Here is a 20,472-nt window from a genome sequence, read left to right on the forward strand (position 1 = left end):
AAAATGAAAAAAAATAAGAAAACTAATATGTTTTCATATTAGTATTTCATTTCTTCGTTAAAATCCTATCAGAGTACTTTGCACACCTTCTTTTCATCCTGTGCTTTACGATACACAGTGAGCATCTTTTGTAGGTGTTGGGGAAATGTCATACCTCCTTTAAGTCTGGATCTGCCAGCATTTTATTTTTTGCTTTTCAATGTCATGAAACATCTTCAAGAGCTCCTTTACCATGCAGTTGGGGCCACAGCACTTCCTCCGGGATGTTTTCATCCCTTTTGCCGCAAAGGCTTTCTCCCTGGTGAGGTGAATAAATTCTCCTTCCCTCTGGTTGTGTTTCTTTCTCAGATGGAGGCGGTGTCAACATTCCTAACTGTTTCTTCTGTAAATCCCTTTACATTCCATCCAAATTCCACTCCCAGTGTTACCACTGTTCGTTTTGTTTTTTGTTTTTTCTGTACGTCTGTCTTTTTTGGCCAATTCCCTCTTTTAATTATCCATTTTTGTAAAATATCGCATGAGTTTATCACTGGGAGACAAGGAGACAACACAAGTACACGCTTTGTCACCCGAACATGAGTGGCAGATGTGCAGTTATCAGTCACTGATAGACTGATCCATTGATCATGGTGAACATCAATTGTTTACACAGAGATTTCTAGACTGAAGAGGTAGCAGCAAAGTTTTCATTTAATGCCATTACTCACAGTTAATCTACTGTAGTAACTGGAATTTAAACCTTGTTTTCTGGGGGACTGGTGTTACTAACTGGGTGGTAATAACTTAAATTTTTGCATATCAAAACCGTGCAAAGCAGGTACAAAGAATAACCTAACAAATATCTGCATACTCATCTGTGAGTTTGGACAGTTACTAACATTCTCTCTTTGTTTTATGTATTTTTTTTATTTGAGAGAGAGAGAGAAAGTAAGTACGAGTAGGGAAGAGGGGCAGAGGGGGAGAGAGAATCTTAAGCAGGCTCCACACTCAGCACAGAGCCCAGCACGGGGCTTGATCCCATAATGTTGGTGCCAAAATCAAGAGTAGGATACTCAACTGACTGAGCCATCCAGGCGCCCCTTTGTTTGAAGTGTTTTTAATAAAGGGAACAGATCATTACAAATAAGGTTGAAGTACTCTTTTGTCCACACCTCCCTTCCTGTTCCCTTTCATAACCTCCCAACTTACCATCATGAAGTAAAAGAATACCATTCATTCTCCCTCCCTCCCCCCACCTTTTTTTTTTTTGAGTGTTAACACACAATGTTACATTAGTTTCAGGTGTACAACTTAATGATTTTGACAAGTTTGTACATTATGTGGTGTTCACCATGAATACAGCTTCCACCTGTCCTATTACATCACTATGGTGATACCACTGACTATATTCCTTATGCTCTGCTTTTCAATCCTGTGACTTACTCGTACCATACCCAGAGGACTGTATCTCCTTGCCCTTCCCTTATTTTGCCCAGTCTCCCCCATCCCACTCCCAGCAACCATCAATTTGTTCTCTTTATTTATAGTGTGGATTCCGCTTTTTGTTTGTTTATTCATCTTTTTTAGATTCCATTTACAAGTGGATCATAGGGTATTTGTCTTTATCAGTCTGACTTATTTTACTTAATGTAATGGGTCCATGCATGTTGTCTCAAATGGCACGATCTCATCCTTTTTTAATGGCTGTGTAATATCCCAGTGTGTGTGTGTGTGTGTGTGTGTGTGTGTGTGTGTGTGTGTGTGTATGGTATATATATGATCATATATATATATATATATATGTAGATGTATGTGTGTGTATATTTATAACATATACATACACAAACATACATCTCACATTTTCTTTATCCATTCATCTATTGATGGACACTTAGGTTGCTTCCATGTCTTGGCTATTGTAAATAATGCTACAGTAAACATAGGGGTGCATGTATCTTTTTGAGTTCGTGCTTTTGTTTTCCCTGGGTAAATATCCTGTAGGGGGATTATTAGATCGTATGGTTGGTTTTTGTTTTTTTTTTTTTAATTTTGTGAGGAAATTTCTTACTGTTTTCCAGAGTGGCTGTACAATTTACATTCCCACCAGCACTGCACAAGGGTTCCTTTTTCTCCACATCCTCACCAATACTTGTTGTTTCTTTTCTTCTTGATTTTAGCCATTCTGACAGGTGTAAGGTGATACCTCATTGTGGCTTCATGTAAAAGAATGAAATTGGGCTACTTTCTAATACCATACACAAAAAATAAATTCAAAATAGATTAAAGATCTAAATGTGAGACCCGAAACCATAAAAACCCTAAAGAGAATACAGACAGTAATTCCTCTGATGTCAGCAATAGCCATAATTTCTAGATATGCCTCCTGAGGCAAGGTAAACAAAAGCAAAAATAGACTGTTGGGATCATATCAAAATAAAAAGCTTTTGCACAACAAAGGAAACCATCAGGAAAACAAAAAGACAATCTACTGAACGGGAGAAGATATTTGCACATGACATATCTGATAAAGGGTTAGTATCCAAAATATATTAAAACTTATGTAACTCAGCACCAAAAAAAAAAAAAAACAAAAACAAAAAACACCACCAAATAATCCTATTAAATGGGCAGGTGACCTGAATAGAGATGTCTCTAAAGAACGCATGCAGATAACCAACAGACACATGAAAAGATGCTCAACATCACTAATCATCAGGGAAATGCAAATCTCCCTTAAAAAAAAAAAAAACACATTTCTATCTACACATATAAAGATCTCTGTGAGAAATACAGAGTATTTGGGGGTGTGCTTTTAAATTTGCACTGTAATTTTCTGTTTATCATGCCTGCCTTTGCTTTTTGTATTCTTATTTCCTTCTTGAAATAATACAAATGGGTTTTGATGTTACCCCTTTTTTCCCCTTTCAGTTTAGCAGTCATGTGTTCTATTTTGTCCTATTTCTATTCAATTAGTGAAATAATAACTTAGAAAATTAAAAAGAACTCTTACAGAGACAAATAACAAAGTAATGACATGTTCTTGTTAAGAATTCTGGGAATTCCCCCTCATCTCTCCATAGAAAGACATGCCAAAGCCTAGAAATACCCATATGTGTTTTTTTTTTAATTTTTTTTCAACATTTATTTATTTTTGGGACAGAGAGAGACAGAGCATGAACGGGGGAGGGGCAGAGAGAGAGGGAGACACAGAATCGGAAACAGGCTCCAGGCTCTGAGCCATCAGCCCAGAGCCTGACGCGGGGCTCAAACTCACGGACCGCGAGATTGTGACCTGGCTGAAGTCAGACGCTTAGCCGACTGCGCCACCCAGGCGCCCCTACCCATATGTGTTTTATAATATTTCTAGAACTATTTTTCTGATATATTTAACGACCATTTTCTTCTGTTGTCTTCCAGATTTATTCAAGAGATCGAGCATGCCCTGGGACTCGGCCCAGCCAAACAGTGTCCTCTTCGAGACTTTCTCACTGTGTACATCAAAAACATCTTCCTGAATCAGGTCCTGGCAGAGATCAACAAGGAGATTGAAGGAGTCACTAAAACATCTGACCCCTTGAAGATCCTAGCTAATGCGGACACCATGAAGGTGATGGGGGTACAACGGCCTCTCCTACAGGTGATAATATACTCGCTGTTTTTATCAGTAGTTTTCATGGAATTGGCAGGAGACACAAATTACAAAAAGAAGAAGAATTACCATCTGTTTCCATATTCATCAGAGACAAAATAAGAGGAAATAAATTAGACAGGCACTAGGGGAATTTAGAGCTAATGGGGAGATAATGGAAATTCCTTAAGATCTTATATAAGAAAAAAGTGGCTGGCTTTGAACATGGAAGGTGGTGAATCTCATTAATATGCAAGCAGTTCCTCATTATTTTCCTGGAACTTGTCCTTGAGAGGAATTCTTTTTCCACTGGCGAATGTGTCAGGAGTATGCAGGACTTAAGGAGAGGAAATTACCATGCCTAACCTCAACCACCAACAGGAAACCCTGTGTGCCATTTCAGGGCAGACCTACTGTGAGCTTGGCTAGCTCACAGTGAATTTGAACCCACCATCAAACTGACTTTTAAAAGGCAGATCATTTAATTCACATGATCCTGTTAATACCGGAAATTTTACATAGACTATATAAAGAAATGGTTTCTAGGCAACAGAAAATAATTTGTCAGTAGATATTTGGATTTATAGGCTTCCGGCGTATATCCATTGTAGCCAGTGACTTGAAGGTAAATATAAAACCAAAAGAGTATTAGTATGAATTTAACTCATATACGTACATTAACTATTATTACATGGTTATTGTATTTTTATAGTGTTTCTTTATTTGAGAGAATGATGGGCACGATGGCATATTTTTTAATAAGTTGCACAAAACAAGGATATCTCAGGGTGTGGAAGGCTTGAGTTCTTTCAAAGAAAAGTTGTATAAATGGAAAGGGGTTACAGCTGCTACAGTTGCTCGCCCTTACCTGCCTTTATATATGTGTTCCTTGGCTTTTCCTTCTTTGCACATCAGAATTAATAGAAATCCTGGACTTTCATAGGCAAATGTTCGAGTTATGAGTATTCTTTTTTTAATGTTTATTTATTTATTTTTGAGAGAGAGAGAGAGCGCAGGGTAGGGTCAGAGAGAAAGAGAGAGAGACAGGAGACAGAGAATCCCAAGCAGACTCCATGTTGTCAGCGCAGAGCCCAGTGCAGGGCTTGGACTCCCAAACCATGAGATCTTGACCTGAGCCGAAATCAGGAGTCAGGCGCTTAGCTAACTAAGCCACCCAGGCGCCACCATGAGCATTCTTTTCCATGAGAAAACTCGTTGGTGGTATTGAGAAAATAGAATAGAGGCATTTGCTTCTCCCAGAACTTGAGTAATAGCATCACACCTACGAAAGGGTACATTCAGATCATCTGGGTCTGTGTCAGATACATTCCTTGTGAGGGATCTCTACTAAGTGTGGAAGCAGAGAAGGGACAATGGCAAAGGCATGTGCTCACTTCTGCCCCTACTGGATTACTCTTCCGCTGGCTCTTTGCATGGCTGGGACCTTGTGCTCTCAGAGTCTCAGTTCAGATGTTACCTCCGCGGGGCAGCTTTTCCTGATTGTCCTACCCGAGTAGGTCCCCTTCCCTGGTTATTTTACGTTCTTCCCTCCCTCTGACACCCCAATCCGTTCCAACACTGAAACTGAACTCCATGGACTCTTATCACCAAAGCTCCCTTCCCAGGTGACTTAAGATCTGGTTTGGCCAATAGGAAGCACTAGCAGCAGATTGGAAGAAGGAAGAGAAGAGAGAGATTAAGGTTGTTCCTTATCTCCTTCCTCTCCACTTTGGATCATTGTTCCGGCCACGGGTGCATCCCTCATATCCAGGGGGCCTGTCAGGTGACACCCATTCCGTAGCTGCAGCTCTCACTGGGCTCTGGTAACACCATTTCTTCTCTTTGTCCCTTAATGACAAACTTTCTGCTATTAGACTCTGGGTGCCTCACCAGCCCTCCTTTCTTTCAGCACTGCCCATACCTCGGTAATTCATCTCTTCATCAGTGTTTCTTCATTCGACCATCTGCCTGGAGTTCTCTTTTTTTCTCAAGATCCTGAACAGATCTCCTCAGTTAGTCACTGTTTTAACACTTTGATTTTTTTTTTTCATCTTCACACAACTACCATAATTATTAGTTCATTCATTTTCCAACTTGTTTATTTTGTCTTTTCCTAATAGAACGTAAGTTCCAAAAGCAGAGTACGGGACCAGGCAGCCGAAGGGGCTCGATACATAATTTACGGAACGAGTGCATACATGCACGGATAGATGGATGGATGGATAGACACAGTTGGATAAGTTTGGAGAGTCAGAAATAATTGCAGAGTCAGAGTGGGAAGACGAGAGACAGAGAGTGACAAAACCCTGTCTTTCTCTAGCTTCTGGCTGACCGTATCATGAGCTTCCTCTCCTTCAGAAAAGCATCCAGTATTTATGTCCCTGCAACGTCAGTCTGTACAGCACAGAGCAATTTTAATATGCTTTGGTGTACTGAATTTAAAAGAACACAAAGGCAACAACGTACTACAGAGAGGATCTGTGTACTAAAGAGGCTGGCTTATTGTACATAATAATTTTCAGCTTGAGTAGCAGAAACACATTAAAACTCGTAACTGGTTGACTACAGGCTGGGCCATGTCAGGGCCACACTTTGCGGCTCAATGACATCTCGGGGAGTCTACCGCTGTCTTATTAAATCACGCCCAACCCGTCACCAGCCATAGTGTTAGTGTGGCTCTTGTTTTTTAAATCGATTACTCCATTCTGAGGCAAGATGAGAACTCCGCCTTCACCCGAGTCCAGATAGAATTCTATTTATGTGAGTAAATCTTTAAACTAAGGTCATTCAACTAATTAATCTCCAAATTTGTTGTCAGAGCCCCAAACACCTGCTCTCTTATTTAGTTATTTTGTTGCCCTTTCTTTTCTTCATAAAAATTTTATTTTCTAAGAATCCAAATTGATATGAGGCCATATCAATAAATTTGTTTAATATTCTCAGAGTAATGAGATTTAAAAAGTAAATGAGATGGTTATTTTCCTTTCCCATCTTGAGACATCCTCTCGCTTTTACAATCATTGTAAATTGCTTTCGGACATAAGTTTCCATGGTCAAGTTTCAGTGTTCCTTAAATGTGTTTCTGTGTCACCTTGACATTTTCATTCCCAGCTAATTGTAAGTGACTAATCTGAAGCAAAATAAATAATTCTCAAACATTTTTGCTGAGAATCCAAAACAACCATTAAGAAGGGAGCTTGGAGAAATACACATAGGCGTACAAGATGCGGGTGGGTTAAGTAGTCAATTACTCGCAGCTTAAAAGTGTCCTTTATAGTCACTCCCTCTGCTTGACTGTCCTTTGGTTTCCCACAAGAAAAGGACTGCACCTGTGCCCTGAGGCCGCTCCCAGTGTTCCATAGCAGTGGCCCAGCCCAATTCCCCAGGGGCGGTGTGGAAGGACAGCTGTGTCAGGACTGATTTCATTTGTTTGATGAACAAACATGCCCAGAACCCCAGGACCTGTGTCCCTACTGCTCTGAAATGGCATCTGGGCAGTGTAGACAGTCTGTTACGAGGGGGCATTTCCATGGATGATGACGTGCTTTTTGAATCCATAATTTCACTGTCAAGGCACAGAATTCACAGAAGGGAAGGAAATAGGAAGGAGGAGTTGACAGACACCATCTTCTAGGTGTGCAAGTAAACACACAGCTGTGCAAGTATTGGCCCAAATTATACAGCAGCAAAGTACTGGTAGTAATAACAGTAACAGTTGCATTCATAATAGTAGATAGTAGTAATGATAGCAGCTGACACTTTCAATAGCATTAACCACCAGCCGGACACTATTCCGATGGTTTGTATGTATTGGCTTGTGTCTTACATGAATTGGCAACAGCTTTGCGAGGGTGGTGCTTTTATTACGGGGAGGAAACAGACATAGTGAAATTAAATAACTTGCCCACAGTCACATAGCTAGCAAGTACTAGAACTATAATTCAAACCCAGGCAACTGACACTGGAGTCTGGTGTCCAAATGAGTTCTACTCAGAATGTAGCCTGAAGAGTATGCTTGTCTGCAGGCTATTCGTTACCAGTCTGCAGTGAGACGTACAGAATTGGAGAGGAAGCATTTAGACGCGCCCCCCCCCCCCACTTTTAAAGGAATTTGCCATTGCCTGTCGAAACTAATAACAAAAATGATTGGGATTTGTGTTATCTTTGTGGTTAAAAAAAATTATTAATCGATATCTGTTGTATTTTATAAAGGTATCAATCTGCAACAGATTGTGGGGCCGGGCTGTGCTCTCACCATAGTTAGGGACCCACTGCCCTAAATTTCTTACTCCTTTAAGAGAGTAAGAAGAGTAAAAGCACGGAACCAATCGTCTCTCACCTTGGTGCCCAAGGCGCTTTCCAATAGATGGAGTAACTTAAGTATTTCTCACAGGGGGTTCTCTCCTACATCCTCAGCTCCTAGAATGGTGTCTACTCTAGAGGAGGTACTCCATATTTAATAAATGGATGAGTGGTTGCGTGATTGCAAGTGAATGAATTAATGATGCCTTTCTCAGGACGAAGGCAGATGTGTGCATGTTTTCTCCCCAAGATTCGTGGTCATGGGTTTAAGATTGTTGACAATGCTTAAATTAAAATGTTGCAATTCTTATTCCTCTGATGCTATCCACATGAACGCAGGATTTGAATATACCTCGTGGTCTGATTGTCTGCTTCCTCTCTTGCCATCCTTTTTTGTTTGTTTGTTTGCTTGTTTGTTTTTTCAAAATGGCTTCCACTTGTTGCAAGGCAAAGCATGCTGATTCGAATGAAGGAAATCTCTTAGGAGCAATTCCTCATTTCTCCTAAGCCAGAGAAATGAGCATTCTGGCATTCTGGGCATGGAGCTAATGGAAACAGTCCATTGAAGTGGCTATTCTTTCATTACCTTATACATCTATAGGCGTCTACAAAGTTTTCCTTCCTTAGACACGAGGAAATACCCACTCCGCTTCCACCTTTATCATTGATTTGGGGATGTTTTTAAATTTCTTTCTTCTTTACTGTCTCCATCAAACAAAACCCAAAAAACAAAACATAGGGCGGGTGGAGTTAGGAGGCTAATGCTCAGGGTTTTTATCTTTTTACCTGGTAAACTGATGAATAGGCATCTAAGCCTGTGAACACAGGTACAAGTAAACATTCTCCCCCACCCCCCGTGGAATATGCTATAAACCCTTGCTACTTAGAGAGTGATCTGTGGAAAAGAACATCAGCCCTCTGAGTCTGATATGCGTTTATACGGTATTAGATGCGATCTGCATGCACGTTTAGAGTTTGGGAAGCACCGCTTTGTACCAGGGCAACACAAAGTGTGGTCCCTGGACCACCAGCGTCGGCATCACGTGAGCTGGTGAGAAATGCCAAGTTCCTACAGGAATCTTGTTCTCGCCAGCCCCCCTGGTAATGTTGACAGAGACTGAAGTTTTAGAAGTATTGCGATATATCACACCACCATGCCCAGCGGGAGGTCAGGAAATGGGATCTAACGCTTCGGGCTCTCAGCGCTGCAGCGAACAGCAGTCATCACTTTAAAAACAAAAAAACACAACTATCCGGCTTCGTTTCATACAGGCCCAGAAATTGTAAAAACAATATTTGCAGTGGCAGCAGAAGCTGCGTCCTAGTCTAGCACATGGCTGAATTTTGCAAAGTACTTTGCAAACACAGGATGAGCCTCCGTTTTCTGGCTCATGTCGGGGAATGAGAGGAAGAAGCAGCTTTCCTAATGCTTAGGCTCTGATTCCCACATCACTGGAGGAAAAGAGCAGAAGCTGTGCAAGAAAGAATGGAGGCATTCTTGAAACGTTAGAGCATATTTTCATGCTCCTCACCGCCCCGGTATTTGTCAGAGTTCTTCTGAGACGTGACGTGGCTAGATTGCCTGCTAACACCACACCCTTCTCTTCCTTGGCCGGCTGCACCTCCCACCCTTACCTGTGGGGTGTAGAACAGCAGTTCTCAGCAGCAGTACCCATTAGAGTCACCCCGGAGGGGAGCCTGGGGGCTTGGTCAGTTGAGCAATGGACTTTGGGTTAGGTTGTCAGTCTCACGGTTTATGAGTTCGAGCCCTACATCGGGTTCTCTGCTGTCAGCACTTAAGAGTGCAGTTCAGATCCTCTGTCCCCCTCTCTCTCTGCCCCTTCCCCCTCTCTGTGTCTATCTCAAAAAAATAAACATTAAAAAAAAAAAAAAAAGAATCACCCTGGAGCTTTCTGCAAACATCACTGCCCAGATCCCATCCCAGAGATTCAATTCAGTTGATCAGGAGTGGGGCCAGTGTTTCATAAGATGCTCAGATGATCCCGACATGCAGCCAGAATTAGGGCCACTTGTCTGGATCTTCCATAGACTCAGTTATTGCCCTGAGAAGGAGTATATTAAAAATTATAGTTGAGGGGCGCCTGGGTGGCGCAGTCGGTTAAGCGTCCGACTTCAGCCAGGTCACGATCTCGCGGTCCGTGAGTTCGAGCCCCGCGTCGGGCTCTGGGCTGATGGCTCGGAGCCTGGAGCCTGTTTCCGATTCTGTGTCTCCCTCTCTCTCTGCCCTCCCCCGTTCATGCTATGTCTCTCTCTGTCCCAAAAATAAATAAACGTTGAAAAAAAAATTTTTTTAAATAAAAAAAAATTATAGTTGAGACATTCTTCAATTCAGTCAGGCTTATGAGGGAAGGCACTCTTTGCTACTTTGAACCAAGCTTGGTACATAAGCCTTGGAATCAGATACAAACGGATTTACAGCCCAGCCATTTCAGCTGATAACTTTGTGGCTGGGACCAAATTAGTAACTTCTCTGTACGTATCTTTCCTTCTGCAGAAAGCCAGAATAGTGAAATAGGCCTCATAGGTACACAGGAATTATTTCTAATGATTAGGTGGAGTAATAGTTGTAAAACACATCTCCTTCTGTCCCCGTGTCACATATGTGTGAGTTTCAGCATTGACTGCCCTGACATGTGTCACCTGTCTGCTCCCTCACTCTTGCCTCTATAGGCGAGACTTCTGCTGACTCCTGTCTAGATTTCACTCCACATCTCTTCTCCTCACTAAGTTGTATTTACCTGCAACCGTCTTTTGGACTCCAGCATCCACCTAGTAATCTCTGTTTCCTGCCTCCCCCTACCCTAGCGTGACAGCACGAGATAATACTATTTGACCCCTTTCTCTTTATTCCTGGAGTTTCTCCGCTGATTGTTTATCAGGAGCAGAAGCAACACGCGGTGTTGATGACCATCAAATTAGTGCATCTGTTTCCTAGGGCTACCATAACAAATTACCACAAACCTGAGTGGCTTAAAATAACAGAAACGTATTTAGTCACACTTCTGGGGGCCAGGGACCGTATTCCCTCCAAAGGTTCTAGGGGAGGACTCCCCCGGCCCTTGCCTCTGGTGGTCCTAGGGTTTCTTGGCTTCAGGCAGCATAATTGCGATCTCTGCCTCCATCTTGACACGGACTTCTTTCCCTGTGTCTCCTCCGTGTGTCCTTTTGTGGCTCTTAGAAGGAGTCTCATTAGATGTAGGGCCTACCCTAAGCCAACCTGATCTCATCTCAGTCCTTACCATAAGTATATCTGCAAAGACCCTATTTTCAAGTAAGATCACATTCTGAGGTTGTGTGTGGGGTTGAACAGCGTTCCCCTACTATCGTTGATAATTGGAAGCAAGTTTTAGTGAACTCAGTATATTTAATTTGCTATATTTTCCTTGAAAGCCTTCTGACAGGAAGCAGTGTAGAAGCGTTGCCATTCAGGCACTAGGGCCAGGACCATCTCGATTCTGGTGTCAACAGGGTTCCAAATGAAAGTTTGTGGTCGGCTGAGTGATTGCCGGAACTCTTAGTAGGTTTCATCGAAGGTTGATAGACACAGTTTGCTGCCTTACTGTGTATAATGATTTGCTAGAGATAATTACATTGACGCCCAAAGCCAAGGTGCTGCCAGGAACCTCTTGCTGGTTTCCCAGCGAAGTGTAGCCAGAAGCAATATCTTCATCATATCACACTGTGTGAATACGAGCAGTGTTGCTTTTGAGTGGTATTTGCATCGCTGGCAATTGTTGCCGTTCGACTCTGTGGTCCACAATACATTCAGCTTTTATCAGCGTAAATAGATTAGTCCCATTTAAGGTCTGTTGGAAGTCATCATGAAAATCGTAAAGTTGAAAAGAGAGCCGATCAGTTGATTTTCACCCCTGTACATTCTGAGAGATGGTGTTCATGGCCCCACTTTACCAAAAGAAATACAAATTTACCGCGGTTTGAAGTTGGGATTTTCCTTGAGTTTTACTCTTATTATTTTATTCACTAGCAATATTGTTTGGTCTCTTTATGACAAGTGGGGGCCTCAGATAAATCACCCACTAGTGGTTGCATCAGGCTTTATCCAGGACGATGGAGTAGAAGATGCTTTTATTCTTGTCTTTGGTTGTTTATGTCGTCACTGGGGCTTTCAGCACTCAACCTGTTCACTTCTGAGACAGCTGAGCAAATTAAATCTTTCGTTACCAATGGGGATTTAAGGGATCTTATAACGTTCATTTGTGTCTTCAAATTGTCTTCTTGTGTTGTTTTTTTTTTTTTGTAGTATTCTGTTTACTGATTTAGTACACTTTATTTTTGTTAAATTTTTGTTGCGATGCTTCATAGCCTTTTGGGAAAATAACTCATGTAAATGTTATCACGGCTTGTGGGAAAAACACCTGAAATGTGGATCTAGTCTTGTCAGCTCAGTGACCTTAGACAAGCCCAAGCCACTTGTCTCCCCTGACACCCATCCCTTCCCTCATCTGTCAAAGGGGACTGATACTCAAGCTACCTCCTAAGACTACGGTGAGAAGTCCTTATGGGCTCGTGTATTCAACAGGGCTCTGTGAACTGCTCTACATACTGGATTGTTGGGTCTTAATATTATTGGCCCACACACCCACCTGATCCTCCATTCAGAGAAACCCGTTAACATTAAAGGGAATGGTGCTAAAAAGACACCTACAGGCATGAAAACTGTTTCCTGGGAAATGGAAAGCTTTACTTGTTTTTACCGACAGTGTGGTATACATGATTAGACAACCGGCATAAGAACCTGGCAATATTTTGTCCACAGTGTATCATGAATATTTTAAAATCCTCAAAAGGCTGAAAAAAATTATTCAGAAAACACCCACACACTCACCATCCAGATTCTACTGTCAACACTTTATGCTGTGTTTGTTTCACAGCATGACCAAACCTGGTCGTTTTAACTCGTCAGCCGCCCCAGAAGTGAATTCCCCGTTGTTCCCTAAGGACTTTACCATGATGTTGTTCACAGGTTTTGAATATCTTAGAAGGTCGGAACATAAAGAGAAATAAATTAAGTGGGAAAGTAACTGCTTTGTTCAATTTCTAAAAGTACTCACCCAACGGTTTCCTTTAAGTAGTGTCACGGAACAGTAAATTGACCGGCTTATGCTTGTGATTAATCTGTAAGTACTGCCTTTATTGATAGGAACTTGTCCTTATAACTATTGATGAAAAAGTCTGTGAAGTGAGCAAATGAGAGGTGATTTTATATGCAGACAGTAGGCACATCATATGGTCGACTTGAATTTTTACAGATATCTTTATAGTCTTATCTCTGCACGAGATGGTTTTCTTAGAAAGTTCCTTCTTAACTAGACTTCTGTAAGTAGCTTTGTGCAAAGCAAGGAGCGAGGGAAATGAGGGAGAGTGAGCAAGTATACACATGTGCCCAGAGAGATCAAAAATGATGATTGTGTGTGTGTGCGCGTGTGCGTGCATGTGTGTGCGTGTGTGTGTGTGTGTGTGTGTGTGTGTAGAAGATCTTTACAACCAGCCCTGTGAGAATTATTAACGATTTCAAAGTGTGTTTCTTCAAGTCAGTTGTAATTACAAATGTTTTCTTCAACAATCCATCATCCCTCATAATGTGTTGGGAACACATTTTAGTTTAGATGCAACTTTTCAAGAATTTATTATATCTGGGTTATGAGGTCAGTTTAAAAAGAGCAAGCTGGACGGCTTTATCCACGTGGATAGAGGAGTCATGAGGGACTGTTGAATGAGAAGGTAATTACAGTTAGTGACACGTGTTTACCAGCTTAGCTTGGTACTAAGAAACTTGTCAGAGCATGAGGCTGCTTCAGAGTGACGTCAATATAGGGATAAGCCCTGCATTTTAAACGATGATTCTGAACTTATTTTCTAAGTCAAGGTAGGCCCACTGATGGCCATCTCAGTTGTCACTTGGACTGTTCTATGAAACAGGGCTCGTTTGGGGTGTTTGGGACGTGGATTGGCTGCTGTCTGCTTTGATCTTGCCTTGGCCCACTCCTGGTGGATAAGCAGGAGAGAAGGTAATGACTTATGACAGGTCTGCTGACAGGGACCGAGCTACATTAACACTCTGTCGCTCAGATCCATAGAGAGCTGCCTTTGCCCGAAGTGTATTTGACTTTACTTGCTAACAAAGGCATCTTCAGATTTATTTCTTTTCCGTAAATGCTATAGAAGAGGAAGAACATCCTATCAAAAGGTACCAAGAGAGAAAAGTCTGGCTCGACAGCCTAAGGAAATGATAGCTATCATTCTTGGGAGCAGCAGAATTGCTGATCTGGCGAGATTACCAGTAGGAGCCAGATGAGTGGAGACAGAGAACTGCTGTTCCTGGGCAATTTTTAAGGTTCTTATCCTAAGTAATTTTGCTCTGAGTGTCACAGCTCTGGCTTGGAGATGTTCTAGTGAGAAAATGGAAAGGCAGAAACCAGAGCATCTCAGCTTAAAAGTTAATTGGCCCTTCAAGAGTAACTGTTCAAATAAAGCAGCTGTTCTTGCTCTGGCTTTGCAAGGATCCTGCCCTATTCATCAACTTGCATGCATTTGTGTTGTTTAGATACTGTGAGATGGGCTGGTGAAAATCGGATACGTCTAGTAGAACGAGTGATAGACAACGCAGTGTAGTGGGGTAATTTCTATTGTTGAAATTCTAGATAAAACTAAATGATAAATCTTGGTTAAACGCCTGCTCGATGCTGTCACTAGAAAGGGAATGTGGGGCCCCATAAAGGATGGCTCCCATTTCAGAGGGGCTTCCAGTTGGGGAATAGGAGTTCCTCGTGCCTGCAAACCACCTTGGGGGAGAGTTTGTAACTAGCACTGAAGATTTGCAGTTTGAGAGTTGAGGGCCCCGAGGACTAGAGGATTCGAGAGATGCCAGGCAAACTGTGGGTCCTGAACGGGGCATCGCAGGGCGTGTAGAAATGGAGACAGCAGAGGAGAAGGTAACCCAAACAAGGGGCGTAACATAAGTAGAGACACAAAAGGTGTGTTCATGAGACAGTTGAGGTTAGACTACCTGAGTGAAGGACGAATGGGGAGTGGGAAATAAGACTAACAAGGGGCACAAAACTTGTTATGCAGGTCTTAAACTTCAAGCAGAGCAGTTTACTTTCAAAGAGGGAAGGGGGGGCCCCTGGGTGGCTCGGTCGGTCAAGTGTGGTTGGTTAAGCGTCTGAGTCTTGATTTCGGCTCAGGTCATGATCTCAAGGTTCGTGAGTTCAAGCCCCGCTCAGCTGGGATTCTCTGTCTCCTGCTCTCTCTGCCCCTCCCTACTCACTATCTCTCAAAAATAAGCAAACATTAAAAAATTAATGAAGCAGGAAGAGGCACAGTCATGAAAAGTTCTAGTGAAAGGAGTTCTTTGGCTCTTGTCTGATTTGACCTTGCCTAACAGAAGAATGAGCTTTTGAGGGAGAGTGGGCTTTGGCAGTTCACAGACAGGATTAGAGGGTAGGGAGCGAGCCTGGGGTCAGGGAGGCCATCCACGGCAGGGATCCAGTGTCCCAACTTAGAAGTGAAGGCAAAAAAGTTTCCTGTGAGTGTTCTCTTCAGACTGAAGCTTCAGGTAATGACCTTCCTGGCTGCCTGAGGTTTGGCGAGCCCCCACATTTTGCTCAGCCTGGCATTTGAAGTCGTTCTTTTGATCGTCATAATCGGCCAAACAGGCTGACTTTGTGGGACAGGGATTGTGAGCCCTCCCAGGCAGTGCCTGGGTGGGGTTCTTCATCACCTCTGTCCACGTGAGCAGCCATTGGTTGTAGCGTGTTCATGTATTTAAAAATTAAGCCGTATATTTCCCACTTATTACCTTTTTAGACACACAGGAGCTCTGTCAGTTAAAGCCCTGCTTTGGGGAAAAGGCAACACGCAGCTAGCTCATTAACAGGCTATCTGTGTCATTATGTCCTTTTTGGATTGTGCATATTGGAAATAGAGTCTTTTGGAAGGCAAAAAAAAAAAAAAAAATCCTTCTAGGCTTTCAGTTTCCCTTTCTTTTTCTCCTCATTTTTATCTGCTTCTTTTCCCTCCATGGTTAGAGCTATTCCCATGATGGATGGTCATATCTTTGGAGTCCAGAATACCCTGAGTATATTCACTTGCAAATAGCTACAAAGTCAAATTCAGATAGCTGCACTTAAATGAAAGGCTTTCTGTACCTCTCTTCATCGGACACATACGACTCCTCCTTGCCCTGTTTCAACCACAGGAGCTTAATTGCTTCTTCCTTTTTATTCCACAAAGCATGTTTTCATTTGTTCTCCCCTTGGTCCTTCCAAGGTCAAAGCTGCCTAATCAGGTGCTTGCAAAAGTGTTCTGGTGACCTTGCGTGCTGCGTTTGCCCATGGCTTCCCAGGCTTTACCAAAATGAACAGCCTGCCTATGTAGAGAGGGCTGACCTGTCAGTTAATTTCTTGCGCCTCAAACAAGAAGTATCTCCTTTTCTTCCGTCCTTTCAGAGTTTTACTTTAGAGCCAAAAGAAATCTCTTGACACATAGTAGGTGCTCCTTTGGTGAATGAATACAGTAGAAATTGCCAACAGTAAGCCTCTGGCTTACACAGTTAGGGATATGGTGTGTAAAAGCCAGCCTGTGTTGTTTGCCAAGAAAAGTAGCATTAAATATTTGTTTTTTTTAAATAAGCTTTTTATTTCAACAAGTCTGAGGTTTACAGTTGCAAAGACAGTACAGAGAGGTCTCATGCACTCCACACCTCGTTTCCCCTGTTATTAGCATCTTCTGTTAGTATGGTGCATTTGTTGCATTTAACCAGCCAGTATTAATACATTCTTGTTAACGCCCTTACGTTATTCAGGTTGCCTTGACTTTTACCTGACGTCTTTCTTCTGCTCCAGTATCCCGTCCAGGACACCACATGACAGTCACTGGGCTTGACTTCTTAGGTTCCTCTTGGATGTAGCAGTTTCTGAGACTTTCCCTTTTTTGAATGGCCTTGACGGTGGGTTAGATACTTGTAAAAAGGCCTGCCATACGGGTTTGTGTAATGTTTTTCTCATGACTCGACGACAGAGTATGTGTTTTGGGAAGGAAGACCACAGAGGTAAGGTGCCACTCTGATCACATCGTATCAGGTAGACATGATGCTATCAACTAGACTTATCACTGTCAACCTTGAGCATCTGGCTGAGGCAGCGTTTGTCAGGTTTCTCCACTAGAAAGTTGCTCTTTCCCCTCCTCTGCATAGTCTACTCTCTGGAAGGAAGTCTGCCTGCGGCCCCACAAGGGCGGGGGGGGGGGGGGGGGAGTAGGGAGTTGTGGTCCAGTTCCTTGAGGGTAGAGTATTTGCATCAATTATTTGGAGAGCTTCCGCATGAGAGATTTGTCTCTTCTCTTTTGTATGTATTTAGCTGCTTATTTATGTTGTACAGACTCGTGGATTTTTACTGTATACAGCAGGTTATGACACAATACTACTTTATGTTGTACGGACTTGTGGATTTTTGCTGTGTACAGCAGGTTATAACACAGTATTTTTATTGCTCACGTTGCTCCAGCTTTGGCCACTGGGAGCTCTTTCTGTTAGCACCTGTACCTCCTGTGTCCCTATCTTTGTGATTTTTTTTTAACATTTCTTGTTTTCTGGCACTACAACATGCTCTACGCTCCATCTGTATATTTTCCGCCCCAGTCCTAGAATCAACCATTTTCCCAAGGAGCCCCAGCTTCTGTTATTAGAGAATAGCATTGGCAATCAATATCTGGGGACTTGGATTATTGCTACTTGAACATGATTACTTCTAGGTCCTCTCTGCTGGTAGAGAAAATAAATCTATGGCTTATATTATACATTGTGTGTATATTCTTATCCATACCTATTTCTGCACATAGCTACTTATGTGTATATATTAACTAAAAATGAATTCATACTGATGTTTCCAACTCAAGTGCATTACTGTGTGGATCATTCTAGCCTCCTCCTCTCGCCTTACTTATCTGAAACCTCCTTCTCCAGTAGTAAAAAAAAATCTGGCTCCCACCATCCACCATCCATTTGCTCAACTATTGAAGCCCAGCAAATACGTCCAGCAGTATCAGAATTACTAACCCATGCCCTGTGACAAACAGCTTGATCAGGGGTGCCTGGGTGGCGCAGTCAGTTAAGCATCCGACTTCAGCCAGGTCACGATCTCGCGGTCCGTGAGTTCAAGCCCCGCGTCGGGCTCTGGGCTGATGGCTCAGAGCCTGGAGCCTGTTTCCGATTCTGTGTCTCCCTCTCTCTCTGCCCCTCCCCCGTTCATGCTCTCTCTCTCTCTGTCCCAAAAATAAATAAACGTTGAAACAGCTTGATCAGCTAGGGCCTAGTTCTTAATGTACAGTTTCTTTGGCCTTTAGTTTTACATACCCTACCAGTTTCTGAAATTGCTTGGGTCGGCACCTTTTTCTCCTACTCCTTTCAAGAAGGTCGTCTTATATATTTGTAATACAACTGGATGGTTTTGTCACATTCTGCACTTCACCCCGGGATCCCTTAGCCTTCTAAATGATTCTTTAATCTGCATACATTAAGGTTCATTCTTTGTGCTCTCGAGTTCTGTGGGTTTCGACAAATGCATTAATGTCCTATATCTGCCATTACAGCATTATACAAAATTGTTTTTACCACCCCTCTTCCCCCCAAATATCCCTTTACTTCATCTTTTCAACCCACCTCCCCTGTCCCCACATCTCTGGCCATCACTAATCTTTTTACTGTCACTACAGTTTCGCCTTTTCCAGAATTCATGTAATTGGAATCATACAGTATTTAGCTTTTTTCAGACTGGCTTCTTTTAGTTAGCAATACGCATCAGATTCATTCATAGCTTTTCATGGCTTCGCAGCTCATTTCTTTTCATCACTGAATAACAGTCCATGGTATGGATTATGGATGTAGTATGTGATACAGATCTACCAGTTTGGTTGTCCGTTTACCTATTAAAGGGCATCTTGGTCGCTTCCGTTCAGGGGGATTATGAGCAAAGCTGCCGCAGACATCCACCCTGTAGATTTATGATCGTAAGTTTTCAAATCAGTTGGGTGTTGTTTTTAGCTGTTTATAGAAATTGTGAGGATGAATGGGGTTGCGGCCGTGGTGAGGACAGACTTACAAATAAACAAAGTTGCCCCGGTGGTAAGTGCTTTAATGCAACTATGAATATGATGAGTAAACTTGTATATAAGAAAAAGGCAAAAGTAAAAATACCCACATTTACTCTTAGGTGCTATTTTAAAACTTACTCTTAGGTTCTATTTTTTTAAAAATATTTAGCATTCCTTTCCAGGAAAAACACTCTGTGTCCAATTCCCCCTTTCCTCCTAGGCCCCTCCCCCCACAAGACCACCCTGCTGGAGACTTGCGGCTACAACCACAGTAGAAGACGGTGAGTCAGGTGGCCGTGAGTCAGGTGGCCGTGAGTCAGATAGCACCAACATTTTCTGTCTGCAAAGATAGTCCTGGGAATTCACTGGTGACAGACACCTTCAGAATTTAATGATTTTTCTTCTTCCAACTGAAATAGTAGGAGAGAACATCCATGTAAGGGTTAAAAAAAAAAAAAGCGCTCTTGCCCATTAGAAGGGGAAAAAAAGGCATAGGGACTTTCCACTATCTGGAAACATGGAATTAATAGGCCAAAAGAGCAAATAAAATAATTTTACCAACTCATTCAGTGCTAACAGTAAGTAAATTTATTCTGGGATTTGGGGTTCCTCCTCCAGGGATTTTTTTTTAATGTTTATTTTTGAGACAGAGACAGAGCATGAGTGGGGAGGGGTAGAGAAGGAGGGAGACACAGAATCCAAAGGAGCCTCCAGGCTCCGAGCTGTCAGCACAGAGCCCGACGCGGGGCTCAAACTCATGGACCATGAGATCATGACCTGAGCTAAAGTCAGACACTTAACTGACTAAGCCACCCAGGTGCCCCCAAGGATTTCTTACAGAAGGAGCTAAACCCAGTGGAACCAGCCACATGGGAATGAATCCATGCTTTGTCAAGAGCTAAGCTTGTGTCTTTCAAGAAGAGCTTTTGTGTTAAATTTCCAGGAAGAGAGGCCAGGGGTCTGTTAAGGGGCTTCTTGCTTTCTGTTTGCACACCTTTGAATGTTAGGTGACGGGGTCAGCTGGGCCCATTGGAGCCTGATTTGTATACCAGTCAGCAGTGAAGAAGATGGAATAGAGAGAGAAGAAAAAATGTGTGTGTTTACAGCCTGGGCAGTGGGGACAAGCGTTGGTATATGCACATCCTTCTTGAATGTACAGTCACCTGCATATTCATAAAATACAGCACAAGCTCAGAGGCTCGATTTGGTTAGCAGGTCCTTTTTGTGTGTAGAGGGATTAATAGAGTGGAAGGAGTGTAGACAGAGGGGCCAGATTGTAAGTGCAGAGAGAACTTTCTCCAACACCCAGCATGACAGGAAATTTGTAAGCTGCAAGTGATCAGAAATTTTTTGATGAACAGAACATAAATATGAGAAAATTAAAGATTTCTCTTTAAGTGAAAAACAGAAGAATTCAGATAGAAGTTGTAATT

General features: G+C 42.4%; 1 protein-coding gene across 1 annotated transcript in view; it reads left to right on the forward strand.

The window, feature by feature from the left end:
- EXOC4 (exocyst complex component 4) overlaps positions 1 to 20,472 on the forward strand; it is a 750,068-nt gene that overhangs the window by 531,305 nt on the left and 198,291 nt on the right. Inside the window, exon 11 of the mRNA XM_003983067.5 lies at positions 3,397 to 3,616. Within this exon, the coding sequence (XP_003983116.1) occupies positions 3,397 to 3,616 (220 nt within the window). The remainder of the gene's footprint in view (positions 1 to 3,396; positions 3,617 to 20,472) is intronic.

This window comes from Felis catus, chromosome A2 (genome assembly GCF_018350175.1).
Source record: "Felis catus isolate Fca126 chromosome A2, F.catus_Fca126_mat1.0, whole genome shotgun sequence".
In the NCBI taxonomy this organism is placed as follows: Eukaryota; Metazoa; Chordata; class Mammalia; order Carnivora; family Felidae; genus Felis; species Felis catus.